Genomic DNA, 21729 nt, shown 5'->3' on the forward strand with positions numbered 1-21729 from the left:
TCCTGTCTTCTCCAATCATTTTGGATCTCCCACTCCCCCTCCAACTTTCAAATCTCTTACTAACTCTTCCTTCAGATAGTCCTGACGAAGGGTCTCGGCCTGAAACGCCGACTGTACCTCTTCCTAGAGATGCTGCCTGGACTGCTGCGTTCACCAGCAACTTTGATGTGTGTTGCTTGAATTTCCAGCATCTGCAGAATTCCTGTTGTTTGCGTTTTAAAAGGACCATGACAGCATGTTGAGTGTCCATTGTACGTGACGATGACAGTGAAACCTGTTTTTAAAGTACAAAAACCATTCCACTCTCTCGACCTCAGAAGTCCAGGTCCAGTGGTATGAGTAGTCATCACAAACTGCAGCCTTCTTTAGTTGCAGTGGATAACCATGAATTCTACTGTGCCTTATCATGCCCTTCACTCTCCACAAAGCATTGCAGAACTGCCTTCTTGGCCTTTGGATCTCACTGTTGGTTTCATCGCCGGAGATGACTTCACATGCTAGGACAGGCATGTCCCTATATTACCAGGGTACGAGACCCACTGGCTACCTTCACCTGGCTTAACCCACCTGTCGAAGCAGTGTACTGGGGTGTAGCCACTGTCCCATGCAAAAAGCTACTTGAAGCCACGGTAGGAGCTGAATGTCCGATGAGGACCAAAGGTGAGTGAGCTGTCCCAGAAAGGACACGACAAGTCCCTTCACCTCCCTGGACACTCCATACACAGCAGCGTACACTGGGTAAATTCCTCCACTGATAACGATTAGGAACTATTACACAGTTTTATAGTACTGTTTGTGGCATTGGTAGTGTTCTGTATTTTGTTTAAAGATATAACTTATCACTCAGTTTGTCTTTTTTATATCTTCTTAACCATTTCCATGAAACTTTAGCTAAATGGGGCAGCTGCTTAATTGGGCCAAAATGTACTGGACCTGATGTGTTCCAATTAATTGGAATCCATTGTGTTTCCAAAGCAGTTTTACTTCCTCTACAAGATTATGTTTCATTTAAATTCAAAGGAATATCATCTGCATTTTTGAACATAAGTATAGAATTATAAATTTTTAATGCTGGGCCAAGTTTAATGCTCATGATCTTCACTATATCTACTTGTGTTAGCAGAAGAAAAGCTTCCCCGTCGATTGACTGTTAAAAACAAGAGTGCAGAATTTTAATATACATCAGGATATGATCATTTAAATGTCATATTACATGCATTATTTCTCAAAGTGCTCTTGAGTGTAAGTTTAAACAATGATCTAAGTTCAGGATACTAATGAAAACAATTACCATGAAATTATGCTGTGGGAAGCCTGACAGAAAAATTGTCGACATCAGACTGTTAAATAGTGTGGATAAAAATTTCAGAAAATATGCCATGCATAAACAGGCTGATGTCCAAAGTGCTAGATTAGAACTTGTATAAACCTGACGTAAATGCTATCTGAGATAGAAGCAGAGTGGTGCAGCTATTAGAGCTGCTGTTTCCCAGCTCCCAGAAACAGACTGGATTCTCTGCTACCTTTCATAGGGATCTGCATATTCTCTCTGTGATTTCCCGTTGGTGCTCCAGTTTTCTCCCACATCCCAAATGCTTACATATTGGTTGATTAATTGGCCACTTAAATGGTCCACTGTGTCTAAGGGAGTTGTTGAATCAGAGGGGAGATGCATAGGGCACAGGACAGTCTAGCAGAGCAACATACCCTCCACCCCAGGGTATCTGTGCCGACCCTGATACCAATCCAGACTAATCCCCTATGATTGTCTATGGTCTATAACCCTTCATTTTTTGCTTGTCCTTGTACCTTTAAATGCCTCTTAAACATTGTTATTGTATTTGATTTCATCATATCCCCTGGCATTGTGTTTCAAGCACCTACTACTTGCTCTGTAAAAATCTTGACTTCTCAGTCTCCTTTAAACTTTCTTCCTCTCACTTTAAAGTTATGCCCTCTAGTATTTGACATTTCAACCTTGGCAAAAAGACTCTATGTTTGTCATGACCTGCCCCACTCAAAGCCATGCTGATTTTCCCTAATAATGCATGTTTTTCCAACTGAGAGCAGATCCTATCCTTAAGTATCTTCTCCAATAATGTTGCTACCATTGATTTAAGACTCACTAACATATAACTGTCAGAGTGGCACTTGGAGAGGACTTTGTGAAGGTCTCATCCAGTGAGGCAAAATGGGTAGAGCTCACAAATAAGCCTTTCCCCAGCTTAGCACCATCTATATAATCTGTAGCAGTACAATTATCCAATTGTTTTAAGGTCCTTTTATAATCTGCTTACATATCTATTCCTCTGTATCCTACTGGCTATGGGGGTGGGGGGGGGGGGTCCTATAATGACTGCTCCTTATTCCTGAGTATCTCCCATATTGCCTCACTGGATGTGACCTTCAGGATGTCCTCTCTAAATGCTGCTGTGACATTCTACCTGATTAGCAATGCAACTGGCACTGTACTCCTTTCTATCAAAATGAGTTGATGCGGAAGAGGGGAAAACAGATTACATGGACATTTAGGGAAAATTTGAAATGGAGATGAATTGGTTTATTCTGTAAGTTCAAAGTAAAGCTATTATCAAAGTCCATATAGATGTCACCATATACTGCCATGAGATTCATTTTCTTGCAGGCATTTACAGGACATAAAAAAATACAATAGAATTTATTTTTTAAAACTTTACAAATCTATATATATTATACATAAGACAGCATATCAAGTGTACAAGCTATACTGGCATAGACTCAATGGGTTGAAATTGCCTTGTACTATGGAGTTACAACGTCTTACAGAGACAGGCCCTTCAGCCCACTGAATCCATGCTGACCATCAAGAACCTATTTATGCTATGACTAATCCTGTTTTATTCATCCCATACTCCCACTTATTCCCATCAGAGTCTAGGACTCTCATTCATGGTTGGGCAACTTACAGTAGCCCATTAATTTATCAATCTGTACATCCTCGGGATATGCGAGGAAACCTGAGCACCCAGCAATCACAGGGAGAACATACAAATTTCACACAGACAGCAACTGGGGTTAGGAAGGAACAACAGTCATTGAAGCTATGAGCTACTCCACTCGCTGAACCACTGTACTGCCGCACAGTTTGTGGAAACGTGGAAGCAAGTTTTACCTCCTCTTTGAAGTGCTTGGCCTGTTGTTCACAGCCGGTAAGTTTCTGAACAAAGTTTCCCACCTACATCAAACAAATAGGAACATCTTATAGTGAAGTTATGTGATGGACCATTGAGACAATTGTCCTTAAAATAGATCTTAGCAAATAAAAGTACTGAGGCAAGTGCTTCAAATGACTAATAAAATAATTGGCTTTATTTGTCCCATGTACATTGAAACTTAAAAGTTTTATGAGCAGTTTTGAGCCCTTATCTAAGAAAGGATGTATTGGCATTGGACAGCGCCCAGAGGAGGTTCATGAGAATGACCCCAGAAATGAAAGGGTTAATGTATGAGGAGTATTTGATGGCTCTGGGCCTGTACTCTCTGGAATTTAGAAGAATGAGAGAGAATCTTACGAAAACTATTGAATATTGAAAGGCCTAGATCGAGTGGACATGGAGAGGATATTTCCTATAGTGGGGTAGTCAAGGATGGTCCTAGAAGGACGTCCCTTTAGAACAGAGATGAGGAGGAATTTCTTTAACGGGAGGATGGTGAATCTGTGGAATAAATTGCCAAAGACAGCTGTGGAGGCCAAGTCATTGGGTATATTCAAGGCGGAGTTTGATAGTTTCTTGATTAGGCAGGGTGTCAAAGGTTACAGGGAAAAGGCAAGAGAATGGATTTGAGAAGGATTATAAATCAGCCATAATGGAATGGCACAGCAGACTAGATGGGCTGAATGGCCTGATTCTGCTCCTCTGTCTTATATTCTTATCGAAACATGAAATATATAGTGAAATTCATCTTATCAAATCAGTGAGGGCAGCCGTAAGTGTAGTCACACTTCTGCTGCAAACATAGCTCACCCACAAGAAATAAGATGCTTGATAAGATGAAGTTATTATTTTAAAGCAAGTTGAAATTAATTATCTTAAATCATTTTGTTAATTGGAAGTAAACTAAAATGAAATACTACAGCAAAAATGCCCTGTATGTTTCAGGGAGTTCTGAATTTGAGCAATGACTAACTACCCAGGTTCATATAAAAAGGACCATAATTTACTGACAACACAATGAAGCAGCTTGAATCTGGAACAATTTGATAATTCCAACAGATTTATCACATTCTTAAATGGTCATATTTTACCTCCTTTTCCTTCCCTTCTCTTACCTCTTCGATAGTCCATTTGGCTACTTTGCTGGCGCTGATCCCTGCTACACCTGGAAGGAGCTTGCAGTGTTGTTCCCAACACAGGGACAATGAACGAGCTGGATGTGGAGACATGGCAGACAGAAAGACTGATTGTTGCAAGACTTGTTGTATGCCTTCTTTTGGAATGTCTAAAAATATAGCACCAGAAAACACTAAGATTGCAATGATAAATTTGGTCCCTTCTGAATATAATAAGCATTTATTTTTTTTAGGATGTTAGAAGGAAGACGTTTTTTAATTGGAATGTTTAATTCCACTTCTTAGCATCGTGAAATTGCCAATAATGGTCTGATTGACCATTACTGTCTGATATATTTTATATTTATAAGATAATGAGAGACATAGATAGGGTAGAGAGCTGCTAACTTTTTGGAGGTTGAAATATCTAATACTCAAGGGCATGCACGTAAGGTGAGCGCAGGAGTTAAAGTTCAAAGGGGATGTGCAGGGCAAGTGTTTTTGCTTTTACAAATTAGTGGGTACCTGGAATGTATTATCAGAGGTGGGAATGGAGACAGATACAATAGAGGCATTTAAAAGCCTCCTAAATGGGCAAATAAATTAGCAGGCAATGGAGGGATGTGCACATTGTGTAAGCAGAAGAAATTCGTTTGGCTAGGCATTTAATTAATAGTTTAATTTGTTTGGCATAACATTGTGTGCATGCTCCTGTGCTGTATTGTGTTGTGTTCTAAGTAAATCAACATATCTGATTGTCACCTAGAGGAAGGCTCACATACAGGGTGGGATGAGCACGTAGGTATGTGTGCAGAGGGAAGAATGTGAAGAGAGTGGTGCAAGCAAGTAGCGGAGGTTTGCTTTGTCCTGAGGTTGAGAATATACAATACGCAACACACAGAAGTTAGTTGCGCAGTTAGTGAGGAACGGAAGGGTGGAGCATGCTGGGAACTGAGCGCCCTACATAGCAATATGGCCTGTTGTTCCTGTAGTCCCAGGGCACCCACGCACAATTCCAGCACACTGGTGCAGGCAGCAGGACCAATGCTGGAAGGCACTCACATAGTTCCTAAAGGAAGCTCTTGTCCCAGCTTAGCTATCAGTTTAGTGACCCACAGCATCACCTCACAGCTCCTGATTAGAACCAGGAACCGACTGAGCAATGAGAGAGAAACAGTTGGACGTATATAAGGGAAGTTACTGATTGGGTTAAAGAGGCAAATAAACACTGGGCAATGCTCCAATTGTGAGATGGCTCTCCAGCACAGGTTATAACATTGGTTCAACAATATTATTGGATTGGATGGAAAAGTGTAACTTTCCTTGTAGTTTAACTTACTTATGCATGTTTTTATTTTTTTATAATTACCTATATACTTGTAATTGTTCACTGTGTATTTTTTTTAGAGGTTGCAGTTGTGGGTATCTCATTATGTGAAAAGGAGCTAACACATTGGTTAACTATGGAAATTCAATGGAATTAGCAAACTGGTATAAGAAGGCCAGACCACATTGGTTGGTCTCTTTGTCTCTCTCCCCTTTGTTCCTTTCCTCTTTCTCTCTCTCCCTGTCACACTCACTTCATCTTTCTACCTTTTTCTTTTTTATTCTTGTAACATTTAAATGATCATAAGCAACGAGTTTTATGCTTCATTCTTGACTTCTGAAAAACCTTGGATCAAAAACATCAGGACCAACAACATGAAATGTTTGGAGAGGTGGTAAATTTGAAAATACATCCCAGCATTACCAGTATTTTCAAAAGAGGAATATATAAACTGAATCAAAAGGACACAAAACACAAGAATGTTTTTTGTGTACATTCATAGGATATTTCAATTAAGGAGCTTTAATCTTATCTAATTTTTATCCATGGATTCCATAAAAAGTATAAAATTCTAAAAAGGCCTAGTATAGTACTTAGATAATTGAGACATCGAACTCCAAATTGTAAACTTCACATGTTCCATGCACATATACTACAGCAAATACCTACTCAAACATTAACCCACTTATTTTAAATGGGTAAACAAGAGAAAATCTGCAGATGCTGGAAATATGAGCAACACACACAAAATGCTGGAGGAACTCAGTAGGCCAGGTAGCATCTATGGAAAAAAGTACAGTCAACGTTTCAGTCTGAAACCCTTCGGGCAAGCATTTGTGTATATTATTTTAAATGGGTGAATATTCTCTGTTCATAGCCTGAAAGCAGCCTAAACAGATTATGTTTGTGAAGTTTGTTGACTGAAGTTTCTACCCTTGTAAATAGATCTGGTAAATTTTCACACAGGGGAAACTGTTCTGAAATTAGCTAGTAAATACATGAAATAACACTTCTTGCAAAGAGCTGTGCTTCAACTCACTTTGAAAGCTGACTTTCAAATCCTCTTGTTGAAGCTTTTGATACTTGGGTGGTCGGCCGATTCTGGTAAAAAGAGAAATAGCAGAAAATTAAAGGAAGACTTATTAAGATCGCCCAGTATTATGATTCTGTTTGGTTTATAATGGGCTGGATCACACAGACCTTTACCAACTGTTCTGATCACAGAATGCTTTTGATATTGATTTGAATACTGGACTTCCAAGTGACCAGAATTTTAACAAATAGTGTTAGACATGGGTATTTGGAATTAGTGTCAGATTTAAGGGTTGGATTCTGTTAGCTTGCTCTTCATATTGAGTTCAATCGCAAAGCTGAGTCACGTTTAGATTTTCCTGTATTATTTTGGATCATTGCCAATTAGTCCCCGCATAAGATTCAACCTAGTGCAAGGGCCAATGCCACATTCATGTTTGTCAATGGAGTTTGAAGGAAATTGATGTTGGAGACAAAAGGGAATGCTTTTGTTTTGCTTTAGCTTACTTCTCTGATAACTACAAAATCCTGCAAAAGGTAGTGGATTCGACCCAGTGCATCGCGGGTAAAGCACTCCCAACCATTGAGCACATCTACATGAATTGCTGTCGTAGGGAAGCAGCATCCATCATCAGAGATCCTCACCACCCAGGCCATGCTCTTTTCTTGCTGCTGCCATCAGATAGAAGGTACAAGAACCTCAGGACCCACACTACCAGGTTCAAGAACAATTACTACCTCTCCACCATCAGGCTCTTGAACAAAAGTGGATGACTACACTCATCCATTGAGGTGTTCCCACAACCAATGGTCTCACTTTAAGCTTTATCTTGCTATTTCATGCTCTTGTTATTTATTGCTATTTATTTATATTTGCATTTGTACAGTTTGTTGTCTTCAATGCTCTTGCCCTTTCACTGATCCTGTTTACAGTTGCTATTCTATAGATTTCCTGAGTATGACTGCAGGAAAAAGAATCTCAGGGTTGTATGTGGTGACATGTATGTACTCTGGTAATAAATTTTACTTTGAACTTTTGATTTATAATTGCTTTATATCTTTTAGTTAATGTAAAAGTATTTTTCTTTAATTATTTATTTGAGGTTTAGTATTTTTTTAAATAGGAGGCTTTTAAAACCTATTAAAATCAATGACAACATTTACTGCTTGCAAGGCTATGCAGCCAACTTTGAAGGCTGTCAGGGTTGTTTTAGGCTGAGGACCTTCTGTGGAACACTGCCTCTGACCTTCTTGCCAGTAAGACCACATTGGACTCCAAAGGATTGGTGAGATTAGACAGAAAGAGTTCAGTCATGCTTGTCTGCAGACAGTGAGACAGGCTGAGGTACCAACAGCCAAAGCACTTTGATTCCGCTCCTGTGTGTAAATGTATTAATGCCTGTGCATGGAATCAATATGGTGACAGGAAAAAAAGTTAACATCCTGTACATTATCTGAAACAGAATATCTGAGACCAAACCACAATGAGATGCACCATGAAAGTGTGAAACATCAAAGATCCAGAAAAGTATCTAGGATTTGACATGGTACTTGCCCCTGAAAAAAGTAAGCCTCTGTATTATTAAGTATATGAATTGTATATGACTAAATTTGTTTAATATTTTTATTAGGATGGTTTATTAATCTTACATGTTTATCCATCTCATTATGCATAAGAAGCTGAATCCCCAAGTAAATTGCTGATCATTTCTCTCAAATACTTTATTGTTCTGACATGTTTGAATATTCTTTTCTGAATTTGGCTATAAGGCTATGCAGGATGTTTATTTTAATTTTTAAATAAATATAGCAATTTTTCATACCACTTTAGTTAAAAAAATGTGTGTGTTGGCAGTTTTCAAAAGTACAACAAATAGTTTAAAATGGGTTAGGGGCTTAAGCAGACTAAGATATCCAAAAAGCAGAAGTTCAACTGCAAGTTAACACAACAGTTCAAATCTGTTAACTTTTTTTTATATTAGTCTAAAATACATCTGCACTTTCAAATAGAAGAAAATTAAAGAACTGAGTACATTTATTACCTAACAGCACTGTGGGTGCACCTACATCTCAGAGACTGCAGTGGGAAGGAAGATCATCACCACCTTCTCAACGGCAACTGGGATGGGCAATAAATGCTGGCTTAGCTGGCGACACCCACATCATGTAAATGTATTTTTTAAAAATTATTAAATATTATATTAAGGCAAAAGTTATTTTTAAAATACCAATAACTATGCAAATCTGCTTGTCATATTCTGCATTAAAACTGACAGAATACTTCCTGTTTAAAATCCATTTGTACTTTCAATGAGTGTAATTATTTCATATGTTTCTTATATTTATAATAAATTTGAAATAAATTTCCTTTTCTATTTCTTATTGTTGTAGGAAAAACATAGTGAGTCAGGGACTAGTGGAGAAATGCCATGATAGATAGCTCAATCATGGGCTTAGATTTTGTAATGTTGGTGACAATGAAATTGTATTATTTATAGTCATTAAGGTGGGAAACTACAAAGTGTCTGGAGTGTTTATTTGTATTTAAATACACAAGTCCAGATTTCGTTGGTCACCCCTCTTCTTCCCTTGGCACAATTCCTCTATTATTATCTCCAGAAATCAGAAAACTGATTAAAATTTGAGGTATATTGAATGATACAGGAATGCACTTTTTCTGGAAAATTTCTTTTTTTTTTGAATGGGTTGTAAGTACATTTTACTGGTTACAAAGCCATAATTTCTACTTAGCAATTTAAAAATACATAGTTTTCTCTGCAAGCTTATAACTAAAACTGACAAAATAATAATGTTATTTTACTTCACATGGTCAATTTATGTTCGTGGTATTACACTTCTATTTGTTTTTATAATGAATGCTTTCCAACCTTTATTTCACTCTAGTCAAGGTGTTAGAATTTGAATTCAATATTGTGCTTTTTACTTCCTGGTTTGCCATCAGTGAGAATTCTTCAATGTGAATGGCCTCTTAGTCAGCCTGTTGATATCACTGTCCTAAACACCAGGGACACTCTACTGCAGCCCATATCAGAAGAGAATATATTTACACCTTACAGAGAATGCTAAAATTTAAAGGACAGTATCAGCAGCAAGCATGGTCATATTGCTACTGGCTGCAAAGTCAAAGTCGAAGCCAAAGAAGATAAATTTGTTTTCAAAGTTCAAGGATAAACTTTATTCACCATATACATTTACATGTATTAGGAATTTGCTGTGGTGTGTTGGCATGATATACAACAAAAATAAACTACATTCAACAATTAAAAGGAATAAGAATTATAAACAATAAGTTATAGGTTAAAGTAGGGATATGGAAAACAATATGCATAATACATATGTATCAGCATGTATTTGCAATGTAAACAGTATTATCAAAAGTAGTTTAAAGTGTTACATTGCAGCACAGTGACTGAAGTACTCGATAGAGAGGGGTGGGGGTATCTAACCAGAATGATTGATCAGATTAAGTGTCTGGAAGAAGAAACTTTTACGATCATGTGAAGTTTTTGTTTTAATAGTCCAATAGCAATTTCCAGATGAGAGCTTTTGGAAAAGGCTGTTTGCTGGGTGGGTAGTTTCTGCAATGTTTCCTGCCCACGTCTTTGTCCTGGATACATACAAGTCCTACAGTGATGATAGACTGCGGCCAAAGATCTTTTCTGCTGACCTGACAGTCAGTTTGCTGTGGTTTTCATGTATTGCGGGAGAATGCTGCACCAAACCAGACAGTAATGGCTGATGTGAGGATGCTCTCTATGATAGCAGTGAGGAATTGCACCAGTATGCTCTAAGGAAGGTGATTTCAGTCAGGCCTAAATATAATAAGTATATGATTGCTATTCTTTTGCTAAGGGACATACATTGCAATGCTAAGTTATCTTCCTACTGACAACAGATAAACAGAATGCAAACCACTTTAAGATATTTGCATTTCCCCTAAAAAGTGCTAACATGCAAATTACTTTCTCCCTTATCTTAGAATGGAAAAGGCACCAGAAGGATGGAGAAAGTAATGTCAAACTTGCTTTACTACATTTTGTTGTTTGTTTTCATTGGTTAACAACATTAATCACTGTTACCTCCCATGATGTCTTGATTTCTTTCTACGCCCAAATGACAAAAGATTTCTTTTTCGAGATGATCCTTCACCGTTTGACAATTCTAACTTCATTTTTGCTTGATTCTTTTCGGCCAGTGGGCAGCCTGATAAACGATGATGAGCAATGAACTTTCCAGTAACATGTCCTGACCCATCACAACCTGGAGTGGGGCACTTCCTGAGCACAAGACAATGAAATTCTGTCACAACGCTGAATGAATCCATTTCTGTAAATCTGGTTGTAATATTAATGGAAAGACAAATTCAAAATATACAATAGGAAGGTACAACAAGGAAAATATATCTCTCTCGTATGACAGTTCAGACAAACTTTGTCAATTCCGCTTCTGACATAATGTTAAAAAAAAGGTAGACTGCAAATAAACATGAATTGTAATTGTAAAATCAACACACAAAACATTCTCAACTTTGATGTTATGATAAAATATCAAATCTAAATTTTAGTAAATAAATAATTAGATAACATTCAACGATCTTCATATTTTTGATGGAATTATATGAACTCATTAGTTACAAGAATGGTGACTGGATGTCAGATGAGTTCAAATAATCCCACCAAAAAAAGGAAGATATTTGATGTTACGTGCTCAGAGTTGGCCCACAGAGTTACTTGGAGAAGGTCTGATTCAACTTATGTGATTCAGGAGGAATATTATGGCTGAGTCAGTAGTTATTCTGCACAGATGCAAGTGCCATGCATTGCAAATATATAAAACCCCCCTTTTGTAGTGGGCACAAACCAATGTCTGGTGATGCAAAGGCTACAGTGCTACTAGCAAGCCAAAGGCAGTTGGTTACAATGAACAGATTCTCCTCTGTTATACTAGCAGAGCTTTCGTCCAAATCTAAATATTTCTAATATGTTATGGTTAAAGGTCTGATCTGGTTTTCTGGTTATGGATTCATCCAGCCTGGTTATATAATCTGCGTAAAGACAGTCTTGATCATTCTAGCCTGGATGTTCCATCGGTCAAATTAACATTCACTAAAATGGAAACTGCCTGAATGTTTCCTTTTTGATCAGCGATAAGAAACGGTTGGTACAATATTCCACATTGGCAGCACATATATTTCACAACGTAAACCAAGTTGGTTGGATACCGATATCTACTGTATGATAACACTTTTGGAGTTATACTTTTATTTTCAAAATCTTAGAGGCAATTATTCTTGGTTATACCTTGAATAGCTTCCAGTCTCATGAGAAACATATACTTGGTTTTTTTCTAACTTCTATTGACTTTTGCCAATTTGGTCAAATCTCATCTGAATCAGTTTCCCAAAACGAACATGGACAATACACAAGAAACTGGAGGAACTTAACAGGTCAGGCAGCATCTATGGCGGAAAGTGGTCAGATGATGTTTTGAGTTGGGACTTCCACAGGTGCTGCCTAACCTGCTGAATTCTTCCAAGTTCTTGTGTGTTGCAACAGATTCCAGCATCTGCAGTCTCTTGTGTCTCCTGTCTGTATTTGTTTCCTGATGTTTTGAGGCACTTAACTGCATCAAAGGCAGAGTTGGTGCTTAACTGGATAATTTCCAAAAATAGATGTGGCAATCATGGTGCATTATTAATCCCAGCCAATAGCAAATGATGCAGAAGCATACCAACTTTATGATATCTGCTTATTTAGAAGACTATTGTATTTCTAAATAACTTCAGTTATCGTTTCAGCAGGAGACTGAATTTCAAGAATGTCTCCCAACACTTTTCGCTGAAAGTCAAATCAACTGCAGATGCTGAAAATCTGAAGCAAAAACAGAGACCACTGGAAATACTCAGCAGGTCAGAAGCACTTCATTTGTACTGAAAAGGAGGCAGAAGAAACAGGATGACAGAGAGGGATTATCTCTGTTAAGGTGAAACTGGAGATATCTGGTCAATGAGTGAATGGGAGCAGTTGGAGCACTGGAACATCGACAAAATAAATGTGAAGGCTGCATTCAGAGCACTTAAGACTGTCTGGCATTCTTCATAGATTCCTGGCAGTCCTTGACGCATACCTTTAAGGAAACCATTCAGCTTCATTTCCTTGCAATAAGTAAACATATTAGGGATATTTAAGAGACACTTAGAAAGGCACACAGATGAAAAAAAAATGGAGGGCTGTGTGGGGCGGGGGGAAAGGGTTAGATTGATCTTGGAGGAGGTTAAAAGAACAGCACAACGTTGTAGTTTGAAGGGTTTTACATTCTATGTTCGAAATATGCCATATAGCCGAGTTACTGCTTTATACCTACAGAAAGAGAGCACAATGTGAAACAGCTACAGCGTTGCAACATAATGAACAATAACAGAATTTTAATGCTACTTCTTTTTCTTGATTATTATGGATGCTCGCAGATAATAATCAACCTGATACCCAACCTGATAAACATATAAGCCAGTGCAGGTATCGAGAACTGTCATCTTTAAATGCAGTACTGAACACTTCAGAACCAGAAATAGAGCACAGAAATGTCACCACCCATGGGATCCAGATACACACCGGAAAGACGGGGCGGGAGCCATGAGTCAAGCCCCAAGCACTGGGTGCAGTGTGGTATGAAGTTCAATAACCTTGACAAATGGTCAAGATAAGAGCATATCATCAAATGCTCTCTGATCCCTATCATTCACTTATCAATAATCCCCAACAAACACAAATCACACAAATGCTCTATCATATATTTGCATACTTAGAACAGCTTCAAAATAATTTGCTTACAATTCTTCAAAAGGCAAAGCCTCAAGTCAGTGACATCCACCATTAAAGACCATCACCATGTGCAACATGCCCTCTTCTCATTACTACCTTCAGGGAGGGGGTACAGAAACCCGAAGACACACACTCAACATTTTAGAAACATCTTCTTCTCCTTCACCATTCTGAAAGGACCGTGAACTTGTGAACACTACCTCACTTTTTGCTCTCTTTTTGCACTAAATTTTTCCAATATTTATTATTGTAATTTTTATAGTCACTTATAATACCTTTTATATACTGTACTATGCTGCTCCCATAGCACGACAAATTAAATGACTTATATTAGTGATAATCGACCTGATTCTGATTCAGCTGCAAGTCTCACATTATTGTCTGAGCACTTTCATATTTTTAACCATAGCAATTGTTCAATCAAGCGTGTGTGACATTCCCCAACTCCCTCCACCCTTTCTTGAAGAACAAAGTGACGCATAAATACAAGTATGCAGCAAGGGACCGTTGGACTACATGATCCTACACTAATGGCCCTCCCCTCCCCACATCTTCTCACTCTGACTCCTCATCTTCTTTCCTCTAGTCCTGACAAAGTGTCTTGGCTCGAAACGTTGACTGTACTCTTTTCCATAGATGCTACCTGGCTTGCTGACTTCCTGACTTCCTCCAGCACTTTGGGTGTTTTGCTTGGATTTCCAGTATCTGCAGATTTTCTCTTGTTTGTCATTGGACTAATGGCGAAGGTATTCTTGCCCAAACTAGAGTGGCCGTGACTAGCAGCAGGACTCAGATTATACTAATTTTCTTCTAATTTATATCCCAGAGATGGTGCATGAATGCATCACTTATTTCCACTCCTGTGTCCCTCACTACAACCCTCAAAGGTTCCTCCTTTTAGATAGCAACAAATTTCAATGTGGCTGGTAGGTGGTAGGACAGCAATGATGAAAACGGTTAGTCACAAGATTTAGCACCAGCTCGAATACACAATATTGAGCTCCAGTCGTCTGAGAGGAAGGCAAGCAGGAAGAACTGGGCAGGGACCTGCACCTAGAGGGTGTGGCCACACACATGAGCATTTCAGTACGGCAGGAATGATTCCTGCCTGAAAGCTTGTATGCAATGACCTAAAGATTTGAAGTTCCACAACTAACCTGCGTACGGTTTGCAAAGAGCCAACCACTCAAGCCAGTAAAGGATGAACCCAATCATAATATAATATACCCTGGCAATCCATACTCTTCTGGCACTCAGAAGCAGAAACCGCTCAAAGGATTATATAACCATGGTTATGGATAGCTCTGTTCAAAAGAGTTATTGGATGTTACAGGAACGTAACTGCAAAAGTATCAGTCAATTGCTGAGGTAGGTCAGTGAGTGGCAGATCTTCTGTGGTGCAGGTATCTATGATAGGTTTATGGGATTCAACTCTGTCAAAGTCATTTATTTCCAAATGCACAGATGCAATGAACAGCTTACTTGCACAACAGCATCATAGGCACATAGCATAATATAACAGCATTCACAAGAAAAACATAAATTAAAGATACCTTGTACAATTAGATCAAAAACTAAGTCCACTTTAATGCAAAGTGATGAATGTAACACACAGAAAATGCTGGAGAAACTTAGCAGGTCAGGCAGCATCTATGGAAATTAATAAACAGTTTACATCTTGAGCTGAGGCACTTCTTCAGGACTGGAAAGGAAAGGGGGAAGATGCCAAAATGAGAAAGTGGGGGGGGGGGGAGGGAGGGGGAAGGAGGCTAGCTGGAAGGTGATAGGCAAAGCCAGGTGGGTGGGAAAGGTAAATGGCAAAAGAAGGAATCTTATAGGAGAGGAGAGTGGAGCATAGGAGAAAGGGAAAACGGAAGGCACCAGGTGGAGGTGATGGGTGAGGTGAGGTAAGAGGCAAGAGTGGGGAATAGAAGGGGATGGAGAGGGAAAACATTCTTTACCAGAAGGAGAAATCAATGCTCATGCCATCAGTTTGGAGGCTACCTAGATGGAATATGAGGTGCTGTCCCTCCATCCTGAGAGTGGCCTCATCATGGCTAAAGAGGAGGCCATGGATCAACATGTTGGAACGGGAATGGGGATAAGAATTAAAATGGTTGGCCCCCAGGAAATTTTGCTTTTGGTGAATGGAGTGGAGCTGCTCCTCCAATTTACATCGGGTCTCACCAATGGAGAGGAGCCCATATCGGGGGCACCAGATACAATAGGTGACCCCCAACAGATTTGCAGGTGAAGTGTTGCCTCGCCTGGAGGGACCATTTGGGGACCTGATGGAGGTAAGCAAGGAGGTAAAAGGGCAAGTGTAGAATTTCTGTCGCTTGCAGGGATACGTGCTAGGAGGATGATTAGTGAGAAGGGACGAATGGACAAGGGAATCATGGAGGGAGTGATCCCTGTGGAAAGTGAAGAGTGGGATGGGAGATAATGCTGTGTTTGGTGGTAGGATCCCATTGGAGATGGCAGAACTTGTGGTGGGTCATAAGGTGGTAGATGAGGACAAGAAGAACCCCATCTCTTTTCAGGCAGCAGAAAGACCAGGTGAGCACAAATGTGCAGGAAATGAAGGAGATACAGGTGAGTGCAGCGTCAATGGTTGAGGAAGGGAAACCCCGTTCTTTGAAGAAAGAGGACATCTCTGATGTCCTGGAAAGGAAAGCCTCATCCTGGGAACAGATGCGGCAGAGATGAAGGAACTGATATTTTACAGGAGACAGAAAGAGGTACAAGCAAGATAACGTAGTCATAATATAGCTAAGCTGTAGTGATTAACGTTTTATGGTTAGTTCAAGAACTGAATAGTTAAGGGAAGTACATAGCTGTTCTTGAACCTGGTGGTTTGGGACTTCAGGCTTCTGTACCTGCTGCCTAATAGTAGATGTTTGAAGATGGCATAGCCCAGGTGGTGGGGATCTTTGATGATGGATGTTGCCTTCTTGTGGATTAGATCTGATCTTTGAGGTTCTGTCATGACCTTGCCTGTGATTTGTCAGTGAACTAGGCCAGATCACAGCTGCTTATGCTCAAGATAATTCTTTGTGAGCAAATGCAATCTCTTCCACTGAATGGTACCTGCCTTTAGATGAAGCCACAGGAGTAGCACTGGGCAAGGTATATGAGGACAGGTACTAAGGGAATGACAAGACTGAGTGACTAGCATTTTAAAAGATACTGCAAAATTTTGATTTATAAATTTAATCTTTTTTTTGCATTGGCTTTTAATTTTACTACCATGGTCAAGCAGACATTGTAGTAGAACAAGGAAGATGCTCAACAGGGAATTATTGTTCAGTAAGCCCAGCCATATGTGGGTCAACTTGATTATTTCCTCCAAGTCTTTCTATCTGCTCCTCTAACTCCACAACTAATCAACTTATTACTGGTGGCAAGAACTGTGGTTTTATGCCTGTGAGACTGTATAGCATAAAGGCAGTATTATTCACCATAGTCCTTAAACTATCAGTCTTGAGATGAATCTTGAGATCTTGAATCCATCCAGTGCTGTGCAGGAGCCAAAAAAAAAGGTTACTTGAACACACGAGCAACTTGTCCATCAGAAAAGATGAAGATCCATCAGTGAAGATGAAGCCTCTTGCCAAGAACCCTCTTCTCTATTGTTCTCTTCTTCCACATCTTGCCCTGTTCTCTATGTTTCCAATATGCTCTCCCATTCATGCCATACTCTGAAGGATACCAGCTAAAATACCCATTCCTGACAGCAAGGGAACTTCACAGAAGCCTTGAAATCAAGTAGGTCTGTTTCGGTTCATGGTACATAACACTTCTTGTTGATTTGAGCAACTTTAAAGGCCCAAAATATTTGTAAGATTGCAGAAGCAAGAAACAAATTATTCAATAATTGAATTGCAAGCTGTTGATAATTTCTTAAAAATAACTTATGAAGAAAGCCTTTGCAGCTGCTAAACTTTGCACAGTGTCAGACTGGATCTAAATTATTTTTATATGGTTGGCTGGAGTTGTGGACATTTGTCACCGTATTGAAAAAGCACTGGCAACCAGACATAAAACTAGACATACTGTAAGGTAAATATGAGAATAGCTAATTACACACAAAGACAGTAGGTTTCCCGTATAAGTAACAGAATCACCGAATAAAAGAATAATCAACAGACGCATCATCCATTGAGCTTGTGCTGGTTCTTTGTAGAAAAATACATCATTCTTCTGCATAACTTTCAAAACTCTTCTTCTGCTTCTTCTTAAGCCCATCACCTCTACTGGGGCATAGTTCGCCAACAGCAGCTTGCCAGAATCCTCTGTCCTGGGCCAGTCTTTCACATCCATGTGCAGCTCATCTATATGTCTTCTAGGCAAGGATCCTTCTTCTCCCAAGAATGAGGTCCTTGGAGCTTCTGCTGGCATTTCTGTAGCTCTGGGTTTTTAGGGGATGGATTTGCTAGCCCCATGCCTAACCTTCCTCCTTTCACAGCCAGCCTTACTACCATCCATGCTGGAGTGTTTCAAAAGTATTACCTTTCACTGTTTATCGAAATCCCTTTTTAAAGCCACTGGTGGACCTGCATCCACCACACTGTGTATTCCAATATGCAAAACTTTCCATCGTACCATTCCTGATAATTTGTTAATCATTTTATATTCTATTCCCTCTGATTCTTGATCCCACTGCCACAAGAACAATTTCTTATGGTATCTGTCATGATACAATACTTTCAAATTTTAACACAAGAAAGTTTGTAGATGCTAGAAATCCAAAGCAATGCACACATAATGCTGGAGGAACTCAGCAGGTCAGGCAGCATCTATGGAAATTAATAAACAGTTGACGTTTCAGGCCGAGACCATTCTTTAGGGCTGAAAAGGAAGGAGCAAGATGCCAGAATAAAAAGGTGTGGGGAGGGGAAAGAGGACAGCCAGAAGGTGATAGGTGCAGCTAGGTGGGTAGGAAAGGTAAAGGGCTAGAGAGGAAAAAATCTGTTAGGAGAAGAGAGTGGACCATATGAAAAAGGGAAGGAGTAGGGGATGATTAGACGTAGCTATTCTGCATATGTGTGCAAGCATGCTCGATCAAAGCTGTCTCATACCTTTTACAATATCTCACGAAGGAATCATACTCCATTTGGCAGGAATTAAAATTCTGTCAGATGCAAAAGTAACTAGATAGTCTCTAATGGAAATGCAGTCCATGGACAGCATAGTTGAGTGAGCAGTCAAAGTAGATTTAAGAGGTTTTCCTGTACTATAATTCCCTTCACATCCAGGGATTTTACAGTAACAGTGAGCTAATTTTTTTTTTGTTGAAATAGCTCAGTAAACTATTCACAGCTGTTGAATGATGTTCAGATGAGGGCAAAGAACGTAGAGTGCTGAGTGCTGAATGTCAGGGCTTTCCTAATTTTGACCGATACTTACCGGTGATGGGTGGTATATTTTGGACTCTTTGCATGACTAACAGTCTTCCACCCTGGAGTGGGCCATCTTTTTTGTCCAGGATCAGCTGTGGAATCTGCTGATTCTGAAAAAAGAAAGCTAGAGATTTAAACTATTGTTCATAATTAACATTTTCCTTACCATCATTGCAAACTTTAAATAATAAATTGATCCACCAAATCAAGTGAATCTGTATAGGATAAGAGTTGAACAACTGAAAACTATCAAACTCATTCTCAAACAACAGGATTTCTGCAGATGCTGGAAATTCAAGCAACACACATCAAAGTTGCTGGTGAACGCAGCAGGCCAAGCAGCATCTGTAGGAAGAGGTGCAGTCGACGTCTCAGGCCGAGACCCTTCGTCAGGACTAACTGAAGGAAGTGTGAGTAAGAGATTTGAAAGTTGGAGGGGGAGGGGGAGATCCAAAATGATAGGAGAAGACAGGAGGGGGAGGATAGAGCCAAGAACTGGGCAGGTGATAGGCAAAAGGGGATACGAGAGGATCATGGGACAGGAGGACCGGGAAGAAAGACGGGGAGGGTGGGGGACCCAGAGGATGGGCAAGAGGTATATTCAGAGGGACAGAGGGAGAAAAAGGAGAGTGAGAGAAAGAATGTGTGCATAAAAATGAGTAACAGATGGGGTACGAGGGGGAGGTGGGGCCTTAGCGGAAGTTAGAGAAGTTGATGTTCATACCATCAGGTTGGAGGCTACCCAGACGGAATATAAGGTGTTGTTCCTCCAACCTGAGTGTGGCTTCATCTTTACAGTAGAGGAGGCCGTGGATAGACATGTCAGAATGGGAATGGGATGTGGAATTAAAATGTGTGGCCACTGGGAGATCCTGCTTTCTCTGGCGGACAGAGTGTAGATGTTCAGCAAATCGGCTTCCCAGTCTGCGTCGGGTCTCGCCAATATATAAAAGGCCACATCGGGAGCACTGGACGCAGTATATCACCCCAGTCTCAAATTAGCCTTTATTGAATGGAGACTGGATGGGCCAAGCAGCTATCTGGCTGCTGCGGAGGCCATTAAGATATTATGATGAGGGTAGGTATTTCCGATTTAAGCTGCCTTACGGATTTAAACCAGCAATAAAATTGGAGTGTCTTCAAGTTAATCATGTGAACTGAAGGAGGAGAATTGCTTCCCATACACACCACCCCAGGTTCCCTCTTAACAGCTCACCAACCTTACATGTTTCCCTGACCCTCTGCCCAGCTCAAGAACATACAGATTCAAGCTCCACCCCACCCCCCGGTATCTACTCCACTCACAAGTCTGATACCCTTGTACTGTGGTAACACACCCATCCATGCTGCTAATTGCCCATGAGTCCAACCGCAACATCCCTATCTTCTCCTGGGTTGCACAGCCTTCTGAATTACAAAAGGGAGCAAGACTAGTTAATCAGGTTGATTTCCAACAGGAAACTGTTAGAGAAAAAACAAAGCTGCAGCCTTAAAGTTATTATCTCCCTCTATCTAATCTTACCATCTCTCAGAAAACTTGCTCCATTCAAAACTCATTCAAAAGTATTATGAAAGTGCATGCTATCTGCCCAAGCAGAGGGAAATGTATCAACTATTCAGAAATATGGGGAAATAAATGTAAAACAAAAAAATAAGTATAAAATCATTACAAAGAAACACTGATATTTAAACTGAAACCTTTTGAAAATAGTACATTGGTTTCGAATAGAAATGGGTGTTGCTAAATTCCAGAGATAATATCAAAATTATCTACACAAATGACCCTGTAACAATCATTTCTCCCTTTTAAGATCAGAAATAAATAGTTTTTTTAAAACTGCAGTCTGAAATAAAAGGAAATACGAAAAGTATTCAATAGGTCAGGCAATATCTGTAGTGACCAAAAATATTTGAAATAAATGTATTTAAAAGTCAAAATAATAAACAAAATACCTGAAATGTTAACTGATTCTCTCTTCCTACGTTATTCCTGACTTGCTGCTTCTTTCCATGATTCTATTAGCTTACAGCCTGAAATTAATATTCAGTGTGTCAATAAGGAGAGTAATGAGGAAGGAACAGCACTGTACTCACTAGCTGGTTGATGAAGAATATGTCCTGTTCTATTACACCACCCAGCAGGATGGATGTCTGGATCATCTGTGTCTACCCAGTAACTGTAAGCATGGCTACATCCATCAAAGCAGATCTGTTACAGAAGATAAGTTACAAAACTGTTTAAACTATATATATTTAATCGATCATTAAATCAGCTGATACTTGGAACTAAAATTACTGCTACACTTTTGAACCCACAAATATGATGTTCATGTATGGGCAGTAGTGAGTGGGATGATATGCTTCCTCCAAATCAGGGAGCCTTTTAAAATCCTGGATTATTTTCAAGGCTGTAGGGAGCTAAAGCAAGTTTATTTTTCACTCATATTTTTCAGACAAATTTACAGTTGCAGCATGGGAGATCCCAGAGACATTTGTACAAATGGGATGCCTTGTTCCCTATCAGCCCATATCCAAGCCTGCAGAGGCTTGCAGGGAGCTAGCAGGTTACCCCAGGACAGTCAGGCAGTTCATAGTCTTTAGCCTTTTAAGGCACTCAGATTAGTCAAGTATTTTTTGATTGTTTACAGGGGCAGCTAGCTTTATTCTTTGCATTAAGATTTTCACAGTTTTGCCATTCGAAAGAACCTAAGAAATATCATTTAGCCGTTCTTTCTCATTTTCACAGGGCACAAGTTTACACAATATGCTGTTACCATTATCGGTTGAGCACCCATTTGTTCCAATCTTGCAGGGGTG

General features: G+C 39.6%; 1 protein-coding gene across 1 annotated transcript in view; it reads right to left on the reverse strand.

Annotated features, from left to right (window-relative positions):
• Positions 1–997: 997 nt before the first annotated feature.
• The window catches only part of l3mbtl1 (L3MBTL histone methyl-lysine binding protein 1), a 79991-nt gene continuing 59259 nt past the window's right edge, over positions 998–21729 (reverse strand). The window contains exons 15-21 of the mRNA XM_072279686.1: positions 21007–21121; positions 18920–19022; positions 10769–10966; positions 6676–6737; positions 4310–4479; positions 3152–3214; positions 998–1147 (exon numbers count right to left, since the gene is read on the reverse strand). Coding sequence (XP_072135787.1) covers positions 998–1147; positions 3152–3214; positions 4310–4479; positions 6676–6737; positions 10769–10966; positions 18920–19022; positions 21007–21121 — 861 coding nt within the window. The remainder of the gene's footprint in view (positions 1148–3151; positions 3215–4309; positions 4480–6675; positions 6738–10768; positions 10967–18919; positions 19023–21006; positions 21122–21729) is intronic.

The sequence above is a fragment of the Mobula birostris genome, chromosome 2 (assembly GCF_030028105.1).
Source record: "Mobula birostris isolate sMobBir1 chromosome 2, sMobBir1.hap1, whole genome shotgun sequence".
NCBI classification, from domain to species: domain Eukaryota; kingdom Metazoa; phylum Chordata; class Chondrichthyes; order Myliobatiformes; family Myliobatidae; genus Mobula; species Mobula birostris.